Here is a 23,775-nt window from a genome sequence, read left to right on the forward strand (position 1 = left end):
GGGGCACAGTGTCCACAAGTATCCCTGGAGGTTAACTGAAGCTGAAGCTCTGATCAGCAACAATTAGGTATGAAATATATAATGGAGTACAAGCTCTTCCAGTTTCCCCCCCTTCCCTTTCAGCGACAAAGCATGGAAACAAGACGCAGCAGACAAATAAGGGTACAGCCCAGCTTCCAGATCCAGCTTACTATCAGAACTGCTTGTGTGATTTTGCCAATGCATTTGGACATTTATTGATTGTGAATATTATGCAGCAAACATCACCTTACATTGTGCTATTCAAATCAGGCGATGGCATGCACAAAGCTGGACATCTCTAAAAAGATATGCTATTTCCCAACATCCCCTTTTCTGTTTCACAAATGTTATGTATGAGACACCCACTGTCAAATTAATTCAGGCTCTGCCCATGGAACTTAAAAGCTACATCCACTATAATAAATAATATATGTCCAATAAAATATTTAAAGGCCAAAGTTGATATTTACATGAAAGCAGGCTGATTTGTGGAAACAGTGTTTTCTCTCAACATTGTTCACTAAATTTTTCATAGGAGAATAATCAATGGAGACAAATATAGAGAGGCGCGAATAAAGAAGAGGGTAGGCAACCAATGAGCTTCTCAAAAGAACTATAATAATGTGTTGGCTCGACTCCTTACATACAATCGTCGTGAAACAGACTCTATAATTCAAGAGGAATTATAAACCCAACATTTCAAGGCTGATTTAAATGCCAAGAAGGTCTGCATACTGTCGTGACAAAAACAAAGCGATTAAGAAAAAAAATCTTAACAGAAAATAAAGACTTCAGATAAATAATCAAGAAGCCAAGGGCTCTCCCCCAACAATCATTTATTTTCCACACAATGAAGACATAATGGCTGCTCATTTGTTCTGGCAGATTCAGTCATGGTCCATCAACGTAGCATAGCACCTCAGTTGTGGACGGCTGGAGGAACAGGGGTGTGGGGTGGGGTACAGGGGTGAGGAACCTGTGGTCCTCCAGCTGTGATTGAACTCCTACTCCAACCAGCGGCAGCCAGCATGGCCAATGATCAAGGGTGATAGGGCATTCAAGTCCCAACAACATCTGGAGGGCCACAGGTTAACCACCCCTGGTGTAGTAGATAATGTCAGACTTTTGATCAGAGATCTGGGTTGTGCGGCACTGGACCTTCTCTCTCAGGATTAAGAGAATAAAATGGGCATATGTTCTAAACTCCTTGCAAGAACAGCTGCCCACAAATGCAAGATTAATATTATTCACAGATATAGCACTGCCATTGCCCCTGCAGCACTTTTTTCCTGATCCTACCTGCTGCATTGCCACATGGGTTAAAAGAACCCTGAGGACCTTCTTGGCAGGAATTCACAAATGCCATTGCTATTGGCAACCAGGATTCTCTTCCTGGTAACAGCTTTGTGGACAAGCGTAAGACAAGAAACTCCTGAATTAGTCACATAACACAGAACTCACAAGGGGGGGGGGGACTCTCACTTTGCAGGAGACAGACTCCCTGCCCCAAGTCCAGGCTGCAAGACACATTTTAAATGCAAAGAGAGAATTTTCCCATTCCTCTGCCCTTGGCTAAAGTCTCAGTCCATACTCTAGTAATCTCCTACCTCGACTACTGCAACCTTCTACCTTTGTCTTCCCATCACAGCCTTCTCACATCTATCAAAAACTCCCCTGACAACGTTTTCCTACACTGACTCCACAAGACACCCCTTCCTCAAATTCTGTTGCTTGGCTTCCAGCATGGACTCCATGCCCTTACCTTTAAAGGTTATCATGAACTTACCCACTCTAGTTTTGGTTTTTATTCCTGTTACATACCTATATAATAATAATAATAATAATAATAATAATAATAATAATAATAATAATAATACTTCCACTCCCCCATTTCCATCCTCAGCTGCCTAAAGGTATCTTGCTTGCTAATAGGGCTTCAACCATCCTCCCTCATTGCCTTCTATGCTAAAAGTATCTGCCTGAATATTCATGCAGTGCTACCTTTCACTCTTCACTTCTCAAAACACACCTTGTTTTGAAACCTTTGGTTTCAAATCAGCTGTAACTAAAGTTAGGTATGTATAACACCATTTGCTCACGTTCAGCTCTTCCTGCCTTTGTCTCTCCCTTCCCACCCACCTGTCTTATTTTAGAATGTGAGCTCCTTGCTGGCAGAAATAGGTCTGGTGTTTCGTTTATAAAATCATGCAATGCATAATGCATAACCCAAAATAATAAAATTAGGGTGGAGACACAAGAGTGCGCGATCTTGTTAAATTCTAGGTGGGAATTCTAGGAAAGGGGGAATTATTCCCCAGGTAACCTAATTGGCATAACTACTTTTGATACAATTCTAAAGTGCAACCATTCCATGGGCAGATAAATGATGTTTTGGTTATGACAGAAGATTAATCGTGAGAACAAAGGGCAAAAATGAAAGGACAAGACAGGGACTTCAATTCAGAAACACAAAGCTCTGCCGTAGGAATGATTTCTTTAGCCCAGAAGAGCATTTTCTGTTACCTTAAATGACTTCACATTTCTGATGCAAGCAATTTATAGTATTTCATTAATACTAGTGGCAACAGAACTGTACTGTGCAAGGTTTGGTATTAGAATATGTAAAATATCTAGAAAGAAAATTTAGCGGAACATGAAATGCACGTTTTAAAGAGATATAGGCAATGCAACTTTATTTTGTCTAATCAGAAGGAAATTCCACTGACTGCAGTGGGACGAAAGTGTGCACAAGATTTCAGCTTTAACATTGACTCTCTTATATGCTGGCGGTATAAGTGTATTCCTAGTTAAATAAATGGATGCCAACTTCAATACAGTATTAGTCAAGCTTGGTGATTTCAAAGTTTTAGCACTGTTCACTTAATATGAGTATAAACACGTTAAAGCAGATCACTCTCTAGACTAGGGCATCTTTTTTTTTAATAAAAAAAAAGCAGACTAAATATTTCACAGTGCAAATTACCCTAGGAAAATTACCCTAATTTGAATCAAATTTTTTTCAAAGTCAAAATTTCCCAGAAAACGCACATTCATGCCTAGAGGAGGGCTGCCTTGCTGCTTCGCGGCTAAAGTATCTGAAATATCTTTGAAGACAGTTCCCATGAACACTTTCCAGCACACATAAAATGTCCCAGCTAGGCCAAGCTTATGAAGAAGCATTGTTTGTATATATTGACTTTTTTATTATCATGATTGTGCATGCTGCCGCCATTGTTTGTATCACCACAACCCCATTTCCCCCCCAGTCTGCCACAATCATGCTAATCCCAGGGGTCACAAACACTGTGCAGCACCCACAAGAAGCCTATTGTTTACACAAATGGTGAATCCTGCTTGGCCAATAATGTAGAAGAAGTCCTGTAGATGCCCAAGGTACTTGAATGGGGGTCTCTGGGGAGTGAGGATAATAAATAATAACAATAACAATAATATTATACCCCACCCATCTGGCTGGGTTTCCCCAGTCCTTAGTATAGTGTCAAGGTTTCAACAATGTGAATAGAGGGTGCCAGCTCAGAATCCAAAATAATGTGTCAACAGGTAGACGCAGAACCTTAGGACCAATTAAAGCATTAATAGTAACCAAAATCCCCAGAGAGAAGATGTGTTCAGTTGGGTTATGTGCCGACTCTGTGTGTGCCCCAACTTATGAGGCGAACTGGGGTGATTGTGGGAAGGTTCTCATGTCTCGAGGGTAAAATCTTGTTGTTAACAAGGCATCTAGAGACAGACTGCAGACTCTCCAATCTTCTGTATAGTGCCCCCAAACAGGGTTCAAAATTACCAGTAGCATTTTCCTTGGAAAACACTTTCCCACATAAAAGCAGATGGGCAGCAGCAACCCCTGTTTGGAAATATGTGGATACAACACTGCACCAGGTAGTTTTCCAGGTCACAGCAGTTCATCTTGGCAGTGATAACACAGCTGATGACACTGCTGCTATATCTGTCAAAGGCAGCTGAACTTGTGAAAATACTGTCATTTAATAATGTCCCATTGCAATACGTAGAAGGAAAGGGAGGGCTCATGCTCAGCACTCGAAATGTGCGGTATCAGCCTTCCCCAGTCTGGTCCCTCTCCAGATGTTTTGGACTAAGATGCTCATAATCCTTGACTGTGAGCCACGCTGGGTGGGGCTGATGGGCGTTGGAGTCCAAAACATCCAGAGGGCACCTCCTTGCCACACCCTCCCCTCTCAAGGTCTACATGCTTCTGCAATTAATTTGGTTTGTTAGAAGAAGAAGGAGGAGGAGGAGGAGGAGGTCAATTGTATATTTTGGGGGCAGTGTTAGAAACTGGGATGGAAAAGCTAGGAGCCAAATGGCTCCTGGAACCTGGGTTGTGGGCGCCAAAACAGAATGTCTAGTCACCACTGGGGGACACACCACTTTTTATTTATTCTTTTCATAAGCATAAACTAATATGCGATTCACATAAGTGACACATTGTTAATATCATATTTTTAACAGAAATTGTTAAAACGTGTTTAATATAGTGTTTACAATAAAATATACTTCAGTTTTCAAAACACTCTACTCTTTATTGTTAAACTCCTTAACATATTGTCTATGCTGAACAAGGTTTCAAAGGCTTCAAAGCACAAACATTTCAGTAATCCTTGAGTGTCAGCCAGGCGCAAAAAATGGCATCCAGACCTTACCATCCATTTCTGATACTGTTTAAATTGAGTAGAGAATGTAAATCCTGCTGCCTTCCAGTAGATCAGATCCACCTGACATTATATCCATCCCACAGAACAAAAAGTGGTTCCTGGCCCCTGCTCTATATCATTTATGAATAAATTAAATAATACCAGTACCAATACAGATTCTTAGTGGATCCAACTTCTTATCTTCCTCTGTTTTGCAAACTGCCCATCAACTGTTTCCTGTTATTCAACCAGTTACCAATCTGTAAGAGTTGCCCTCTTTTTGCAATGCTAAGTATATTCATGAGAATATGAAGCTTTAACAGAAGCTTTCTGGTAACTCCAAAAGGCTGCCAGAGCAGAACTTCCCTTTGTAGAAGCCATGTTCATTCATTCTCTGCAAGGCTTATTCTTCAATGTTTTTAATCATTGTAGCTTCAAACATCTTTCCACCATTTTACTTGGGGCAGATGTGAGGCTACTAGACCTGTAATTTCTTGGATTCACCCAAGATCCCTCATTAAAAGCTGGTAATAATATTGGTGATCTTTCACTCCTCTGATAAGGAAGCTGGTTTCAAGAACAAGTTGTCTAATTTTTTGCTAGAAGAGCCAACAGTTTCACATTTGAATCCTTTCAAAAAGCTCAGGGGTTTGCCATCTACACTTGATAATTTACTAATTTTAATGTACTGATGAACAGAATTTCATCTAGTCATTTCTATTTCACTTTTGTTTTATTGTGCCTTTCTTCAGAAAATTGGGTTGAGAACTATTTAACATCTTCCACAGTGAAGACAGATGCAAATAATTAATTTAGTTTCCTTGCAATTTTCCTAATTCATTCACCCATCTGCTGCATAATGGTCTAACTGCTTGTCTGATTTTCAATACATTGAAATAAATTATCAACCTTAATGTTTTCAGCAATATGTTCCTCATATTGCATATGTCTTAGTGTCGGTTGACTCCCCCTGTCCAGTTTTGTGCTCCTTTCTATTCTCTTCATTTGGCTAACATTCAGTCTTGCATTTAGGCATTCTAGCTGAAATTCCTGCACTGCAGGGGTTGGACTACATGACCCTCAGGGTCTCTTCCAACTTTGCAATTCTGTGATTCCATGATATGATTCTGTTACTGTAATTTTAAATAATCTCAAGAGCATCCTTTTGTCCATCCTGAGCCTGGAACCAACATGTTTAAATTGAAAAAACACAAGTCATAATATAATTTAGGAGGTGTGTAACCAAAGCACAACTGCTACAAAGACCTTTTAAAAACCACTGTTTGTTGTCCATGGTCATGTATTTGGCATCCAAATGTGACTCTAATGAGTAAACATGTTTGCTCCCCTCCTCTTATTTTAGCCACATTTTCAAGAGGTTTACAACACCACAGCATTAAAAGCAACAATTTTGCTCAAGCTCAATGTAACTTAAACTGCTCTGTTTATTCTCCATAGAATAAAATGGGAAACATTTTGGAGCTGAAGCATCTTAACTGTAATAGTTTAGTCATATGATTATATGTTTCACAGGAATACCAGCTTCCTTAAGCACTTAAAAGAAAGTGCCATGACTTCATTATGTAACAAGCATCTTGTTGAACCTGCAGCTATGGCCCTCCTATTGTCCTTGGACTACAACTCCCACCATCCCTGCCCACTGGAAATGCTGGCTAAGGCTGATGGGAGCTGGAGTCCAACACAATATGGTAGGCCCTCAGTTGGCCATCCCTGCTCTGAGGAGTTATGGCTCTACTTAATAACAAGCATCTGAAGGAAGTACAAATCTACAGGCATCTTAGTTACAAACAAGGTTTCTCAAACAAAGCTTTAATCACCAATTGCTATGGTACAGGAGCATTTGCAATGCAAGGCTGATTGGAGAAACAAGCCAGAAACATCACATTTCTGCATACGCTACTGCCACGAGGGGAGGGAAATGACACATTTTCTTGCTCAGCAGAGTATTCTGAAAAACAAGTGAGCTCATAGGTTTTGCCAGTCATCGAAGACGTTTTAACATACACTAGCCATTTCGCGCCAGCACAGATTGACTGAGCTAAGCTTAACAAACAGTATTACCTTGCAAGCTAAAGACTAAGCTAGCACATCCTTTTGGATCTTGACCTATTTCCCTTAAAAACAACAACAACACTGCTGTATCCAAAGAGTAAAAAAACAAGGGAGAGAAAGCCAACAAGGGGAAAGGGAGAGAAGAAGAATTCTGATTAGAAAAATAAAAAATGCCATTATTTGGCATTAGAAAATGCAGACAGAAACATCAGCAGCCAGTTTTTCATTTTTGCAAATTAGATCACCAATGATGTATCACAAATCACCAGATGTGCAACTTCCTTGTTGGATGTGTCATACTCTGCACATATATTTGAACTCATGCCAAGTAAGAGCACAAGATCCATTAAAACAAAAAACAATAAAATAAAATAAAATGGTGAATTCAAACTCCAACTGATTTTCCTCAATATACAATGTTCAGGTAAGAAAGGTCATTTTGAGCTGCAAGAAATCCCAAGACACTTTCATCTCCCTTCTAGTTAAACAGCATCTCTCCATCTCTCTCTCTTTTTTTTTTTAAAGGAGTCTTCCATGAGTAATACAAAATATTTCACTTTCTGCGGATAGAAGGGAATGGTTGAAGGAATATCACATCACAATACACCAATGGAGCTGCTTTCAATATCAGCTTTAAAGTACAGCATAGCAGCAGCTGCTCCAGGTCAGCTATTAAATCCCCATAGAGGGAAAGGAACAGCAACTGGAGGGCTAATTCACATCCCCAAGAGGCAAGGAAGCTGCTTCATTAAACACACAGTGCCAAGACCCCCTCCTCAGCAACACTATCCATAAATAACAAGCAGCACATGCATGGTCTAGGCTAGGGCCTGTCTTCTGGGAAGAGGAAGGGAGACTGCGGGATTTAAAGGGGAAGCAGAGGCAAAAGGACCAGAGAGAAATAAGGGAGTCCACCCAAGTGAGGAAAGCAGAGGGGAGCTTTGGTGTCAGTGTATAGGTGCAGCTTTAGAGAGGAAAGGGGAGGAGATGATGCAACCCATGGACGGGGCACATACAAACAAGGCAATATGATGAAATTAATGGTGTGAATAAAGAAACAGATTGCATTATGGGGCTGGGGGAGAGAGGCATGAGGCAATATTGGGAGGGGAGAGGGCTTGTGCATTAGATGCCATCCCACTCAGTGCAGTAATTGGAGGGGATGGGAGCCGTGGGTTTTGCCCCAGGTGAAGCCTCCAAAGGGGAGCTATTGACGCTCCCATCCTGGGGGAGGGGTGTGTGCCAAACTGGGTCTTTGACCCGGGGGAAATAAAGCCTAGTTTCATCCCTGATCCCACTGAAACTGCATCCTCCTGTTCCTGGGGAGAACACAATGTCCTGTTCTTTCTATGTAGCCTTTTAAAAAATGAACGTCGCATTTGCAGTTGATGTAAATACATTTTACCATCCTGATCGAACTCATCCATCTGCATGGAAGAAAAGAGACGGGTATAGTGGCAAAAGTGAAAAACGTCGGGTGGGGGGCGGGGAGGGGGAGAGGGAGAGAGATGGCTGGATGGGGATGAGAGGAAGCCGGTCTGGGCTTGCCATGTAAACTCTGCGAGAAAGCGAGGAGGCCGACTATAAAATTGGGCAACCTCTCCAAGCAACTCGCCAGCCTCTCCACTGAAACCGCGCTGTTCAGGCAAACCCCATACAAAACAAAACAATTCCCTCCCCAGATCTTAAAACAGGGGTGATGCTGTGGCAAGCTAGCGAGGGCAGATCTACTACCGCAAGCCCTCCACGCTAACGAGGCAAATGCACGTTCCCCAAGCGGACTACTTACTACGGATGAACGGCATAAGGCGAGAGCAGAGCAGCACGCTGCTAAATACTCATCATCATAACAACAATCCAGATCAGAAGGTTAAAGGGAATGAATGGGTCTTTCCGTCCACTCATAAGGGCGAAGAGAAGGGATAGTGTGTGCATGCATTGCAACCCGGGGACGGGGACGAAAAGGTGCAACGCGAGGGAAAGAAATGGGGTGCGACGCAATACGGGAAAAAATGTGGGTGTTACGGGGGGGAGGTTGTTTTTTTTTCAAGCGGGAGCCTCTGGGTGCAAATACTCGCATGTTGCGCGGTCAGAGTGCGGGGAGACGTACCTGGAGCAGCGGCGGAGGAAGATGCCTCCACCAGGGCGGCTCGCTGCGGCTGCTGCTTCGGAGGGTGCCTGGCGAGGTCGGCGGCGCCGGTGGAGGCTGCGGAGCCCGGGCGCCCCTTCAGAAACAGCAGCAGCAGAAGCAGAAACCCCGACGCGGCAACCAGCCCCCGGAGCGAGAAGGACGGCGAGCTCCCGCGAATGCCCGGCATGGCGACCACCAGCCAGCGGGCAGCGGAGGCATATTGCGGGCCGAGGGAGGGCGGCCAGAAAGGGAAGGAGCGCGGACGCCCGGGCCGGCAGCTGAGCCGCGCGCGGCCACAGGGTCTCCCGCTCTACGCCAGTCCCCCCTCACGCGCGCACACTCCCGCCCGCCCCTCACGCCCACGTGACGGCGAGGAGGAGGAAGGCGAGGCGGCCGTCGACGAGGCGCCTCAGCTCGCCTCCCCGCTCGCTCTCCTGGGCTTCACTTTGGAGAGCAGGCGCCCAGTCCGCACAAGCACGGCTCCCCTTCTCTCCCTGCCCCACCCCACAGGGGCACCGCCGAGCCCGCCTTCTTCATAACCAGGGGCTCTGCTGCCGTGTTCCTGCCTCCCTCCCAAGCAGCAAGGGGCTTTGGAGCTCTCCCTAGAGCAGGCACCCCCAAACTCGGCCCTCCAGATGTTTTGGGAGTACAATCCCCACCATCCCTGACCACTGGTCCTGTTAGCTAGGGATGATGGGAGTTGTAGTCCCAAAACGTCTGGAGGGCCGAGTTTGGAGGTGCCTGCCCTAGAGGCAGCCCGCCCTCGCTGAGGTGTGGTTTCTCGGTGACTGGACGGAGGTGGAGGGTGTTGGCTTGCGCCTCAAAGGTGCTCCTGGTGTTTCCCAAACTTGGGTCTCCAGAGTGGTTTTTTTTGGGGGGGGGGGACGACGACTACAACGCCCATTGTCCATGACTGCTGGCTTTGCCAGTTTGGGATGATGGGAGTTGTAGTTCCAAAACAGCAGGAGACCCAAGTTTGGGAAATGCTGTTTGGTGTATCTCTTGAACATCCCCCTCCCTTTCTCACGCACATAACAGACACGTCTCATGGCGCCTTCAAGGTGAATGTGTTTGCTGAGGACCTTCATGGGCTACAGGGGTAGGGAACCCTTTCCAAGCCAAGGTGCACATCCTGCTGGACAACATTCGAGGACCGAATGCAGGCAATGATCAATTAACAAAACTGGGCAGAGCATCAAGCGTAAGGGCTTCTTTACATGCCCCCCTCTGTCCTTCATCTAGGTAAGCCTAAGGCAGCAGAGATCAAAAACATACCCAGGGAAAACTCAAGGAAGCTGTGGAATAGGGTCAATGATGGCTGGGGCTGGGGAACCATGTAGGGTCAAAATGCTGGACTTGGAGAGGAGGGCTGCATTTCAACCCCAGACCTGAGATGCACATTAAGCCTTATCCTTGATTCCTGCATCTGACAAAAGTTGGCTCTTGTTCACAATAACAGTTGTGTGGCAGACGGAAAATTGACAGGTGAAGCCGTTCCTATTATAGAGATGGCATCATTAGCATGGAGTGATAGGGAAAGTTATATTTCCTTGACCATCAAACAAATGCTTACTTGTGAGTGAATGCTCTGGTTTGCTTGTTTGTTGCAGTCAACCCAAAGGTGAAAAATCAACCAGAACGCAGGTATTGTTGTAGGTAGTTCAATAAGTGATGATTTAGCAGTTGCATTTTGTGGTCAAATGGCTGGAGATTCACCTGATGAAAATTTCTAGGGCACCTGGTTCCACTTGACGACTATTGTTTTGCAATAGAAAAGTTTCCAGGGGAAATTGAGAAGAGCCATGCAGACGGGCCTGACTATGGGATGTGCTATTCACACACGTACTCCCCACCAGCATTGGGATTACACTGCCAATGCTTATGTCAAGGAAACTTGAGAAAGATAATCTTACCCTGTTAAGTAATTCTTAAACTGATCCATGGACTACTGGTGAATGACAGAAGCAATAGAGAGGAATGCTACAGAGACGGAGGCTTCTTTGAAGTGTCAGTTGCAGCCATGAACGGTAGTGAAAGCTGAATTTAAATGGCTTCTTTTGCTCTCAATTATAGCACTGGGGTGAGGGGAAAGGGGACGGCTACACACGGTCCAGTTTACAGATGCTCAAATTCAGGCATGATTCCTGTGTCATGGTCAGTCATCCAGTGGAAGGAGTGAGAAGTGCTCCTCCATATGGCAACATCAACGTGCTGGAGTTATTTACCATGCAAGTTGCCTGAGATAGCTGTGCCTTGACTGAAAAATGCCTTCGGCAATGGGGACACGTGCAAACCTAGCACCAACCTGATTCCTAGCCCCGCAGTTCCTTCCCCTTCACCCTTGTGTTTGTTGTTCCAAGTGGAATACAATATACAGTTTTACTGTAGGGGAGGAGGAGGCGAGTTTTAATTCAGATGTTTTTCAAACAACCTCTGCACATAGCAGCTGTAATAAAATTCACAAATAACAAGCAAATATGGGCCTGCCATACAACAGACTGGAAGCACTGCTGAGGGAGTGCAATTGTCTGCTAAAAAGCATGATCATCCCAAACAATTCTGAGGGAATGTTAGTTCAGTATCACTAGTATTGTAGGGAGCTGTGACAATGGACAGCAACACACCTAACGCCAATCGAGCAAGACAGTGGTCAATACTGTATCAGAGTGTTTAGTAGGTCTGTACCAGAATCTACTTGACAACTATGGACTGATGGCATAAGCACTTAGGTTGTTCAATCCTTTTTGTTTAGCACTTAGAGGTTTAGGATGCTCTGGGCATAAGGCTTTAAACCATCTGGCTGTTAACCACTAATGGCCCTATCACCCAGGCATTTGCTGAAGTATTTTGAGTACAGTAATGTGTCCCCACCCAATCTAATTCTCAGAGCTTCTCAAAATGCAGCTTTAAGGAGGCAGCAAAATTCTCCCTCAAAGCAAGCAGTGTTATTTTAAGCCCTGAAGCAGACAGAAAAGGAAGATATAACAAAACAGTTTTAGGACAATAGGATTTGGAGTTGGGAAATGAAAATGTGCGCACACAGCCTAGAGATTCGCACATTGGCATTATCCTCACAATCCGTGAGCTAAGCTGACCCTATTTCCCAACTTAATAAAGTTCGCTACTGCATTTGTAATAGTAAATATAGCCAGTGCAGGAGAGAAATCCTGTCACCACGATCCCTTCTGCACTGCTCCATAAGCTAATCAGAAGATAGGTGAAATGATGTGATGCTCAGTAAGTACTACTGTATTTGGTAGCATTCAGTCTTAAGCAAGGGTGTACACTGTATAGGATTGGAAGATGGCTCAGTCAGCAGAGCATGAGGCTTAATCTCAGGGTCGTGGTTGGGCAAAAGATTCCTGCACTGCAGGGGTTGGACTAGATTACACTTGTGGTCCCTTCCAACTCTACAATTCTGACTTTAAGTCTTCTTTGGCCAAGGAAGTTTTCACTGAGGAAGAATAGCTCCAACTTTTTACTTGCCTCGGCAGATATTTGGTTAAACAACTGAGTTACCTTCCAGCAGAAAAAGCTGAAGGATTTCATGGTGAAACAACACCTATGAAATTGTGAATCTTGTCTCCTTTCCTCTTACTTAAATCAAATGGCTTACTTAAATCAAATGGCAGCAAACTGGGGCAACTGGGCATGTGCAGGAAAAAAAGGGGCACCAGGACAGCCGATAGCCAAGGAACTAGTGTAAAACTGATGCAGATAGGCTTGGTTTACAGTGGGGGGGGGGGGGGACTGTGCTTTTGAAGGAAGGGACTTACTTGCCTGCAATGCTGCTGAGATAATAACAAAGCAGACGGAGACTGGCTATAAAGAGGTCAGCCATGATTTTGTACAAGATCTTGGTACCCCTAAAGTGTGGGGCCTGGTTTGCCACTGCCCCCCGCATATGGATCCTACCAACCAAAGTGTTGGTAAGCTTACTTCATCCAATTCCCCTCAACTTCATATTCTTAAATAATGTTCTCTTTGCATGCCTTATTAGAGCTGGTCTGTTGTAATGTTCAGTGTCTATAGGCCTGCATCATAATAGCACAATGAACATTATTTTCCCCAACCACTTAACTAACACCCATGCACCAGTTTGACTAGCTTTTGCTACATTAATGTAATGCATTCGTCCTGGGCAGTCCCACCAGCTAGTTTTATATCAGGAGAAAATGCAAAGCAATTTTGCGAATGTGAAGTCGTACATATCCTGATATTTGTGTTTTGCAAATAAATCCAAAGGACAGAGTGAAATAAGTATTTTATTCATCAACGAACAAAGAAACATTAGTTATCCTACTATTTACATTAAAGATTTCTTCAATTGATTTATGCGAACAATTTAAAAATATATCTGACTTTCTTTTCCAAGTGTTTTAACTTCAGTGGATTTGTGGATTAAGGGATGGGCAATGTAGTAAGTCAAGTAATACAGCTAATGTATCTCCTATAGGGTCTCTTTACAGCTGCTGTGAGTGACAACAATGATTTGTTTTATTTGTCTTCAACATTTAAAATACTATTAATTCACAGAACTTTTATAAGGCTTAAAGTGTAAGTGCTGGTGGATTTTATTTATTGCTTTTCCAAATGCTTTTTTTAAAAATTCCTGAGCATTAACAGTGTGACAATCCTGTTCATGCACAGTCAAACCCAGTTACACATCTGATGTTTCAATGTATTGTTATTTTTTTAAGGAAACATATACTCTTATTTCTAAGAGAAAGTCTAAAGTGCATTGAAGACTTCCGCCAAATAAATACACAGAAAATATTTTAGGATGCATCTACAACAGCACCTACAATTCCCAGGATTCTTTGGGGGAAGGAATGACAGTGAAATTGGAGTAACAGATGCAGGTTTATGGCATAACATATATTATTTCAGCCTATATCCTATGGAATCACAAATAGTAAATTAAAGTGGGTTGTGAGACATCTGAAAAGAAATGTTTGTGTGAGATGTTTAGATAAACAGACTGATGGGCTGAATAGCACTGCAGCGTCCTGAGACAAGAGGGCACATCGTAACCAGAAATTCATATTAGCAAAGTGCATTTATGATATAATTAAGAAAAGGTCTCAGTTGTGTGGTAGTTACACTGCCAATCATTGGTTTGTTTAGAAAATGACCCACGTGTTTCACAAACAATAAATCACTACATATATATATATAAATTAGGAAATGGTGAAATAAAATACACATTCTAAACATCAAGACCACAAACTTAGGCTGGAATCCAAAGATTTATCTTAGACCTGCTAAAAGTCTTGTGCTTACCCCATTGGGATGTTTTACTTTTATTTTTGCCTAACAACCCTCCACCCCATGAGAGATCATAAATTGCTTTTGCCTCTCCTTTGTCATATTAGCCAGATGTTACAGACAACTCCCTGTCTCCTACCCCAGTTCACTGTAATGTCTAGGCCAAAGATGGAGAATCCAGGGCCCTCCAGATGTTGTGGGTCTCCAAGCAACATAATGGTCATGGACGATGGGAGTTGTAGTCCAACAACATCTGGAGCACTATAGGTGCCCCACCTGTGGTATAAATAGAAACACAGTACAGTGATGTGACATAATTGCACTGTGTTGTGCCTCACCTAATTCATTGTTGGCCAGCTGGGGCAAAGCAGAGCACAGTGCAATAATATAATACCATGTGTGTCTTCAGACATTGCAAGGAAGCTCTGGCAATGCTGTTCTTATAATGTCTAGTCTAGTTAATCCCCGAGTTTGAAAACTCAGCTGTGCAGCATGAAGGACTGTCTAAAGAAACAAACAAATTAAGCACCCTTAGATGAATGGATATTTGGGTTCAGGCCATAGTCTCTCACTGGTTACTATTAGTGTTAAGTAAAATGTGTGTTACTTATGTGTGGTGGGTTAATTTATGTTGAATTGACATGGAACATTATTGTAAGGTCAGTATATTTAGAGGAATAAATGTTTGACACAATAGTTGCACTGTACTATCAGCTCAGTAACAGTACAGTCATTATTTTACTTGCAAAAGTTATAAAAAACTAAATAAGTTTGCAACTAGCAAACTTTGCTAACGTACGCAGTGTGTCGCCCAATGTGGGCAATCACATTTCTAGAGCAATTATACAGACAAGGAGGCTGCAAACCTAAGTATTCTTACTAGTGAATACGTTCTGCTGAAAGCAATGGAGCTTACTTCTGATTAATCCTGTGGGTGATCATAATACTATCTAGAGCAGTTACATAATCACTGAGGTTGCACACCTAAGCAGTATTAAAAGCAGTGGGGGTTAGCTATGAGTAAACCTACTTAAACCTGCAAGGTCAGTTTAGTATATTTGCTCTCTGCCCTGCTGACCTCTGGGAGACAATATATGCTACATTCATCTCAGGCCAACATGTGTGTGAGGTGCCACATTTTATGCTTGTCCTGGGCTTGGCTGTATTCTGTAGCAAAGAGACATAGGGAAAAGACAAATGGAAGAGACTGACTTTCAGTCTGAAGTGTTTGCACCAATATAAAGTCTTCAGAGAGCCTATAAGATGCACTAAAGTACTTCCTCTCTAGGACCCTGGAATTCTTTATGAAAGTAAAAGAAAAACCCTAAGTGGAATGAGTATATAAATGCATGTTCAACATCAGTGATGACTTGCATAACTATAAGAGATATTGTGTATGAAACGGAAAGTGGAGTTTTCTGCCCAGAAAGTGTTTTGGCTCCCCCCACCCCAGCTCTGCAAATATTTTCAACTGAAGCAGTTCATACATACTGGGTTAAGTTCACGCATGCTCGTTGAGTGTATTATATTTGCACATGGATATTCCACTTCAACTTCACACACACAACATTCATAACATAAAATCACTTGATACTGCCTTTGAAATAGCCATCACAGGTCAAGCAGGACAGATAGAGGTTTCCGTATGACCTTAAACTCATTTAAAATAAATAAATAAAATTGGATGTCCTGTGACATTATGTAACAAACCTGCGAATGTGAATGAATTTTAAGTGACTAGAGATATGCGCAACAGGGACAGAATGCCCCGACAGAATTACAGCATCTGGTTTTTCCTTAGTGAGGCCTGTATATGTTGATAATTTGGCAAGGAATTAATTAAAACTGGTTATAAAAGATGAATTGCATTTGATTATTATTTTTTTTTAAAAAAGAGCAGCGAACTCAGAAAAACATCATGCCCCATTCCCAGCCCATTGATTCAGTTATAATAACATTACATTCCGTTAAATAATTCAATCAACTCAGTAACTCTCAGAATATGCCATGAAAATGAAGCAACTCAGTACCTCTCAGAATATGCCATGAAAATGAAGCAGTGGTGCACCAATATTAAAGCATAAATGCATTATGGACAGTAACAGCTATGTCTAGATACAGGCCAAAAGAACCACTATTGCCACCTCTATCGGCAATAGAATGACAGTGTCTTATGAAGAATGGGTGGTTGGTTTCTGGAAGGGATTTTTACGAAGAGATCGCACAGCTCTGTTGATAAGAGCATGAGACTCATAATCTCTGGGTCATGGGTTCAAGCCCCATGTTGGGCAAAAGATTCCTGCATTGCAGGGGGCTGGACTAGATAGCGCTTGTGGTCCCTTCCAGCTCTACAATTCTATGATTCTATGGTTTGTTCTAATGCCGTGTATAATAACTTTGAAGGAAATATCATACTATATAATTCCACTTTGTATTTTTTAAAAAGCGGTTGCCTATACATAGTTCATTTGATTATTAGGGAGTCCTATATTAGTGATGGGACGCAGGTGGCATTGTGGTCTAAACCACTGAACCTAGGGCTTGCCGATTGGAAGGCTGGAGGTTCGAATCCCCGCAACGGGGTGAGCTCCCATTGCTTGGTCCCTGCTCCTGCCAACCTAGCAGTTCGAAAGCACGTCAAAGTGCAAGAAGATAAATAGGTACCGCTCTGGCGGGAAGGTAAACGGCATTTCCGTGTGCTGCTCTGGTTTCGCCAGAAGCGGCTTAGTCATGCTGGCCACATGACCCGGAAAAACTGTCGGTGAACAAATGTCAGCTCCCTCGGCCAGTAAAGCGAGATGAACACCGCAACCCCAGAGACATTCGCAACTGGACTTAACTGTCAGGGGTCCTTTACCTTTACTATATTAGTGACAGGTATGCTTTGGCAAAAAAGCACTGATGTTGCAACATAATGCCTCTCAAATTACGAAGCCTCTATCACACACCCCTAACACCACACAAAACTGAAAAACCCAGTGCTACCTTTACATCTTTAATGCATTTTTGTCAGTTTTCTAAATCTTGTTGTTTTCAGATATTTAAATTTAAAGATGTCAAAACTCCCAACACCACTGGGCTGCAGCTGTTAGCTGTGGGAGCATAGGACTACATCTGCTTGTTCACCGAGTTACGTTAAGCTGCAGATAAAAGAAATTCAAATTTCTAGTTAATAATATAAATTGGCAGATTGCTAAACGATATACCACTCGGAAATTTATGCTTTTGTAATACAGCACACCAAGATGTGTCTATTCAGCAATGAACTTGATTGATAACTCACTCTGGGTTGCAATTCTGTGCACACTTACCTGACAGTAAGCCCCATTGAACAGAATGGGACTTACTTCTGAATAAACATGCATAGGATTGTACTGTTAAGAAGGATACTTTCAGTAACAGCTATGTCTAGATACAGGCCAAAAGAACCACAAGGCCAGGAAAAAACATTTATCTCTTATCATAACCATATTTGCTTCCAATTAAGCTGACTGAAGTGGCAGGACATAACCATTTGGTTTTGGTTTGGGGAGGGATAGTGTTCTTTGTACATTTTGATGCATAGGCTTTTGCTGTGTACAAAATATATATTCTTCATGAAAAAATTATTAAGTATAAAATGCTTAATATATTTCATTTTGCCTACTTCTGTGACATTCTTTCCTTTAAAAATATTTACATACAGTACAAATTCATTCATCTGAATGGTCTAGGAGGGGATATCCAAGAAAAAAGAGATTTGGATAAACTAGAGTACTATTTACAAAGTGTTGCAGTGTCATTGGCCCTTATGGAAGAACACACTGTGTATGTGGCAAAGCAAAACTATCCAATAACTCAGGGTGGAAAGTGGAAACTGATACAATCTGTTGTGTTTTACAGTTGCAGTTCGTGCTTATCAAACAATAGCCTCTTTCAGTATGGCATTTGTATGGAAAGTGCTACTTTGAGCCCCATAGAAGCAATTGTCTTCTCTTTATTTTCTTAAGCCTAGTTCACACCTGCATGCTCATCACTTGATAACTTGCCTGGATGAAAGGGCCATCAGATCTGGCACCATGGCATAGATAGAGCTCTATTTTTCCAGTTGCTCCTAAATTCACAAATTCAGCTAACCGTCATCGAGTACAGTAATCAATATCCCCCCAAAATCAAATGATGTGCATACATGTGGTGCACTAGGCCCGAGATAAACACTAAAACTTAAGTCCCTTTGTATTTTTCCTCTCACAGAAAATAGAGATGATTTTAAAAATAAATCAGCAATTCAGAACCACATCGCTTTGATAAATCGACCTCATTTCCCAATTTTGGTAGTTCATCTACGTGGCACACTCTCATAGTCCGCATTTTTTATTTCTGCAACTAGGCATATCCTTCCCATTAAATGTACTTACAATACCCCATTTTAGAAAAAGGTAGAAGCACCTAAGACCAAACCTTACAATTCAGCTTCGTATTTGCCTTCTTAGAATCATAGAATCAATGCCTTCTTGTGTATTATCACCTCAGTGGTCACTCTTCTCCAGGAAAGCTCTCCATGAGAGCTCTTTAATACCTGGCCAGCTATCTCTACTGAGGTTTCAGCTTCCTTCCATAGATCAAATCCTGGCAATGATCCCAGAAAGAGTGAAGGTACAGTCGACATCCTCTGAAATCCCATTCATTGAAACTGCCCTTTAAGGCTCTTTCCTGCTTAACAACATGCATCCTGCGAGCTGTTCAGAATAAAATGCTTTCCCTTCATTACTCCACTGCTTTCCTCTATGACAATTTTTTTTTTAACTTCCTGGCAAATGCAACCATGAGGGGGTCCCACTTGAGACAGCATGACACTGCCACTTGGTATCTTCACTGGGACATGCTCAGCACAGCATGTCTGCTACCACCGCCTGTCAACTTACTTGTACAAACAGGATTCCTTCTTTACATGTCTAAGGGTTTGATCTGTACAGACCCAGAGCAAAGATCTAGAGCGGGATGTGGCCTTCTGAACTCTTCAGTTTTCAACCTTAGGCTGCAGGTAAGAGCTGGAAATTGTGAGACACATCTGATGAAGGCTTCTAGTGGGCTTGTAAGAGGTTACAATTCCAATTCATCTAAGCACCATTTTCTTCACTCCCTCTATTTCCTCTTCTTGCTCATCCTCCAACAGCCTAGTTTTGCTAGAAATAATTCCATTTTGTTTCAAAACTTGCATTTTGAAAGCAGAAGTAAAATTATGCATAGTAAGGTCAAGCAGATATTCTTAATTATTTTTATAATATATTGTGAATGAAGAATTTCCATTTCCTTGTATAGGCTTTGAATTTTCTGAAGAGCGGAAAAGTTATGAAAGGCTAGAAAAGTTATCAGAAGTCTGGTGCACAAACCAATCATTTCCCAGAGTATGGGTATATTAGTGTCTAGAAAAAGGCTGATGATCTCTCATAAATATTAGGAAACCGAAATAAATCTTTTGCATCTACGAAGTGGACAGTGATTCCTGAAACGGGTACCGTACAGTTGTCTTCTATGGCGAACTCACTGAAAATCATATAACTGGAGCAGAACATTATACGTTTTGTCGATTTAAATGTTTCTGGTTTGAAAATGTAGTGGCAAGTTAAGTACTTCTAAGGATTGGTGAGTACCATGGAATGGTCCAGCCCAGACAGTCTTCAATTAGTGTACACACAGTTCATTAAACGGATGTAGTAGTTGCAGGTCTTCAAACTCTTGCTAGCAGTTCAAGTTGTACCAATCAACACATTTTATGTCTTTAGCCTTCCGGAGCCGGATAAGCAAGGCTGTGGCACTAAAAATATGCTCATCAGTGCACATGTATTAGTCACGTATGTGAACAGGATTAAATAGGAGGGAGGCTAACATATTGCTCTCATTTTGCAATTAACCTCTGACTACTGTAAATGCCAGAAGACACCTGCAGTGCAATTCTAGACAGTCTGTCCCTCAAGGCAGAAAAAATACACATTTTTTTTTTAAAAAGGAAGTTGTTGACCATTCTGAACCTTTTGGTAAATGACACAGCTAAGACACTGCTTATGCCTCTGATGTCCCTTCTCCATTTTCATGCGGCTGCAGCTGTTCCCTTTCTTGTTCTTCCTGAGGTGGCCGCACACGCTTGAAGAAACCCACCTGTGTTGTTGGGAGAAAGGAAGGAAATACAATGCACATTGGGAGTGACATGGGCATTATCTCTGCCCATAAACACCCCTGGGCCTCACTCATGGGGGTATCAAAATAGTTAAGGCATCCCCACAACAGCTAGACAAATGCAGCCCCCAATTTCAAAAACATTTTACCATGCGCACAGAATCGGCATACGTGCATGGGACTTCCACATGCCACGCTACTGTTGTTACACACACAACATCCACATACATAGCCTAGTTGACCCAGCACATCAACAGCACTTTAAAGATCTATTTACTGCTGAACCTCTTGCCACCAGCAGAACTCAGCCAGGCCTTCTGCAATAACAGATCTTTAAACATCTGGATGCAGATCTTAAGCAGCCAAGTCACTGTCACTATTTTAAAACATTTAAATATTTCCCATGCAAGCTCCTGTTCTGTGAGGTTGGACTGAAAACTGGTATAACTAATACTCTGAGTAAGCAAACCTGTAAAAGGGCTGGGGAGGGTCCATTTTAATCAACTAGAACCAGAGCTCTCACAGCCGACTGCTAGAGAAATCTCAAAGGCTTTCCTTCGGTTCTTTTCCTTGTGTTTATCTGAAGCTGCAGCTAAATCGACAAACTCCCTGTTCTTCTACCTGTTTTCTGCTTTCATGTGATTGTGATTGTGCACGTGTACCTCTACAACCATGTTGAATGCCCCAAAAGATTACTCATCCGATTTCTGTCTTTGGCTACTGGATTTCTGGCTTTGATTTCCAAATATTTATATGGAACACAAAAGGTAAGTCAATTTAGAGGAACAGGGGAACCTTCGGCTATCTTTAGGCTTGGTAGAGGTCCCAGTTAGACAGTTTCCCCAATCCACAGCCTTTTGCCCCGCACCTGACATCAAGTGTAGGGCATATACTGATGTTGTTGGGATGTGCTGCACTACAAAGTGCCCCACTGAGAACTTTCTAATGCAGCCAATCAACAGGCTGGCAGAGGAAATAGGTCCATTTTAACTGAAACCAGACCTGTCTGCAAACAAAAAGGGCACATTCTTTGTGCCCATCAGCTGATCTCCTTTGCGGGTATACTGCCAGTACCCATCAGTGGATTTGTGCTCAGTGATCCCCTCTGGAGAGGTCATCTTGGGGGATTGACAGGTGGTCAGCCCCACCCATCTTTCAAAGTTTCTTTGTGGCAGAGGTAAGGATCTGGCCCACTGACTGGATCCAGTTCCCAACCCATGATTTAGAGCAGCCAGCCTTTCTCAACCTTGGGTCCCCAGATGTTTTTGGCCTACAACACCCATCATCCCTGACCATTGGTCCTGTGAGCTAGGGATTCTGGGAGTTGTAGGCCAAAAACATCTGGGGACCCAAGGTTGAGAACCACTGATTTAGAGGCTTCTTCCCCCTAGGTTGAACCTACTCAGAAATAAGCTCCACCAAGTTCAATGGGAGCTAATTACAGATGAGTATAGGAATATGCACTCAGAAAAGTACCATAGAACAATAAAATGAGCCAGGATAGCTCAGTAGGTTAGAGCGTGGTGCTGATAAGGCCAAGGTTGCAGGTTCGATCCCCATATGGGACAGCTGCATATTCCTGCATTGCAGGGGTTGGACTAGATGATCCTCAGGGTCCCTTCCAACTCTTCCATTCTATGATTCATTAAAGACACCACTTACCCTGTACATTATAAAGACCAGAAGTGCCAGAAGTAATAATCCTGCTAAGACGGCTAGTATGATTACCCAGACTTGCACAGTCATGGGTGCTGGCTGAATACCCCACAGGATATTCGTGGTAACCTAAAGAGGAGGAGATGACAACATATTTTATAGAGAAACAATGTAGAGCGTTGGAGGGATATGCTTTGGAAATTCTTCATGATTCACTTGCATGTGGCGCACTAGTGGGCAGAAACAAACACCGTTCAACGAAAGGGAAGGAGCAAGGTTTTCCTGGCCTATGTTTGTGTGTATGCTGTGATTTGGCAGGAGCAGAATCTGACACTGCTTGCCGAATTGCTCGTAAGATAAAGGTAGCTTCTGGTCAGAAGATGATCACATAGCTTCACTGACTTGGATTTTGAGTTTGCTCCCACTGATGGGAATATGCTTGCGTGGTATTCACTCACAGGATACTTGATGGCAGAAGTGGGAGAGGCAAGCTTAATCAGTACCCTCCTTTGCCCTGCAGCCCCTTGCACCCTCTGAAAATCTGCTGTGGAGGTTTGGAGGAATCTCCGAATCGCCTCCCCGCTACTGGAGCAAAAGCCTTCCATGAATAGAAGTACAGTCATACCTTAGAAGTCAAACAGAATCCGTTCTGGAAGTCCGTTCGACTTCCAAAACATTTGGAAACCAAAGTGCGGCTTCTGATTGGCTGCAGAAAGCTCCTGCAGCCAATCAGAAGCCACAAAGCCCCGTCGGACGTTTGGCTTCCAAAAATAGTTCGCAAACCAGAACAGTCACTTCTGGTATCAAAACAATTGAGAACTAAGCTGTTCGAAACCCAAGGTACGACTGTAGTCCTTCCATTTGGGGAAGCTTGTTAGGGCCAATTAAACACCACCGAAGCCTCCATGCTGTCTAGCTTAATATTGCTGGCTTTGATGGTGATAAATCTGCTGAAGTTCAGTGCTGCAATCTTGTGCACATTTACATGGAAATAAGCCTCAATAGAATACATATGTCCTAGGTAAACATGCACAGAATTGGGTCTGCAATTTTGTGATTAGTCGATTGCAATGCAATGGGCTGGCTCCGAGTTCTACACCAATGCTATTCTGTATGCCAGCACCAGACATGAGCCCATTCTGGAGCAGCAGTGTGAAGGCCGCATCTAAAGCTTTTAATTGAAGGCTAAAATTTAATTAAAAGCTTCAGCAGCATGCGATAAAACTGAATGAGCCCAACAATCCACGATTTAATATAGGACAGTAAAAACATTGGAAGCAGATCAGATGCGTGTTTCATTTTGACAACTCTTTTCAGCTTAATTGTGTTGCCCTGGGTCGCGCTAATTTTGAATATCAAATAGCTTACTATTGTAGAATTGTGGACATCTTCGGGAAAGGAAAGATTCTTGTAAGGGAACTCGATAACGCTGAAGGAAGCGGATGATTTGAGAGAATAGGAGTGGTTCTGGTTTTCTTTCTGTGATGGGAATGATAAGAAAGAAAATGTCAAATTAGAACTTATATTATTCAGGGGCAGGCAGATGTCGTAGAAACAGCAATGGATGCTTACGTTCATGAAAGTCTGAGTCCAAAGGCGAGATTTTAAATACAGAATTGCTGTCTTCTCCCTCTCTAGGCGACCCACTTGGCAGAATATCTTTAAACATTCTGCAGTTCCGCAGCCCTAAAGTTAAAACAATAGGAGAGGAAGAGCTGTACATGAGTTTTCAGATGTTATATTCAAAGGAAACTGGTACCACAGAGCTATCCATGCTTCCATTTACTTCTTGATTTA

At 42.7% G+C, this 23,775-nt stretch overlaps 2 protein-coding genes and 1 long non-coding RNA gene across 3 annotated transcripts in view; all 3 read right to left on the minus strand.

Moving 5' to 3' along the window:
- FAM171B (family with sequence similarity 171 member B) overlaps positions 1-9,257 on the minus strand; it is a 31,778-nt gene extending 22,521 nt beyond the window's left edge. The window contains exon 1 of the mRNA XM_081163787.1: positions 8,878-9,257. Coding sequence (XP_081019913.1) covers positions 8,878-9,085 — 208 coding nt within the window. The 5' untranslated portion in view covers positions 9,086-9,257. The remainder of the gene's footprint in view (positions 1-8,877) is intronic.
- Positions 9,258-13,145: 3,888 nt separating this feature from the next.
- LOC308594186 lies at positions 13,146-16,265 on the minus strand. The gene is made up of 2 exons (XR_014011366.1): positions 16,197-16,265; positions 13,146-16,158 (listed from the first exon to the last, which is right to left on the minus strand). It is a non-coding gene; the product is annotated as an uncharacterized lncRNA (long non-coding RNA).
- Positions 16,266-19,336: 3,071 nt separating this feature from the next.
- Positions 19,337-23,775, minus strand: part of ITGAV (integrin subunit alpha V) — a 63,528-nt gene continuing 59,089 nt past the window's right edge. Inside the window, exons 27-30 of the mRNA XM_081206128.1 lie at positions 23,551-23,664; positions 23,347-23,457; positions 21,985-22,107; positions 19,337-20,304 (exon numbers count right to left, since the gene is read on the minus strand). Of these exons, the coding sequence (XP_081062254.1) occupies positions 20,209-20,304; positions 21,985-22,107; positions 23,347-23,457; positions 23,551-23,664 (444 nt within the window). The 3' untranslated portion in view covers positions 19,337-20,208. The remainder of the gene's footprint in view (positions 20,305-21,984; positions 22,108-23,346; positions 23,458-23,550; positions 23,665-23,775) is intronic.

Source organism: Podarcis bocagei (genome assembly GCF_964188305.1).
Source record: "Podarcis bocagei genome assembly, chromosome: 1".
NCBI lineage: Eukaryota > Metazoa > Chordata > Lepidosauria > Squamata > Lacertidae > Podarcis > Podarcis bocagei.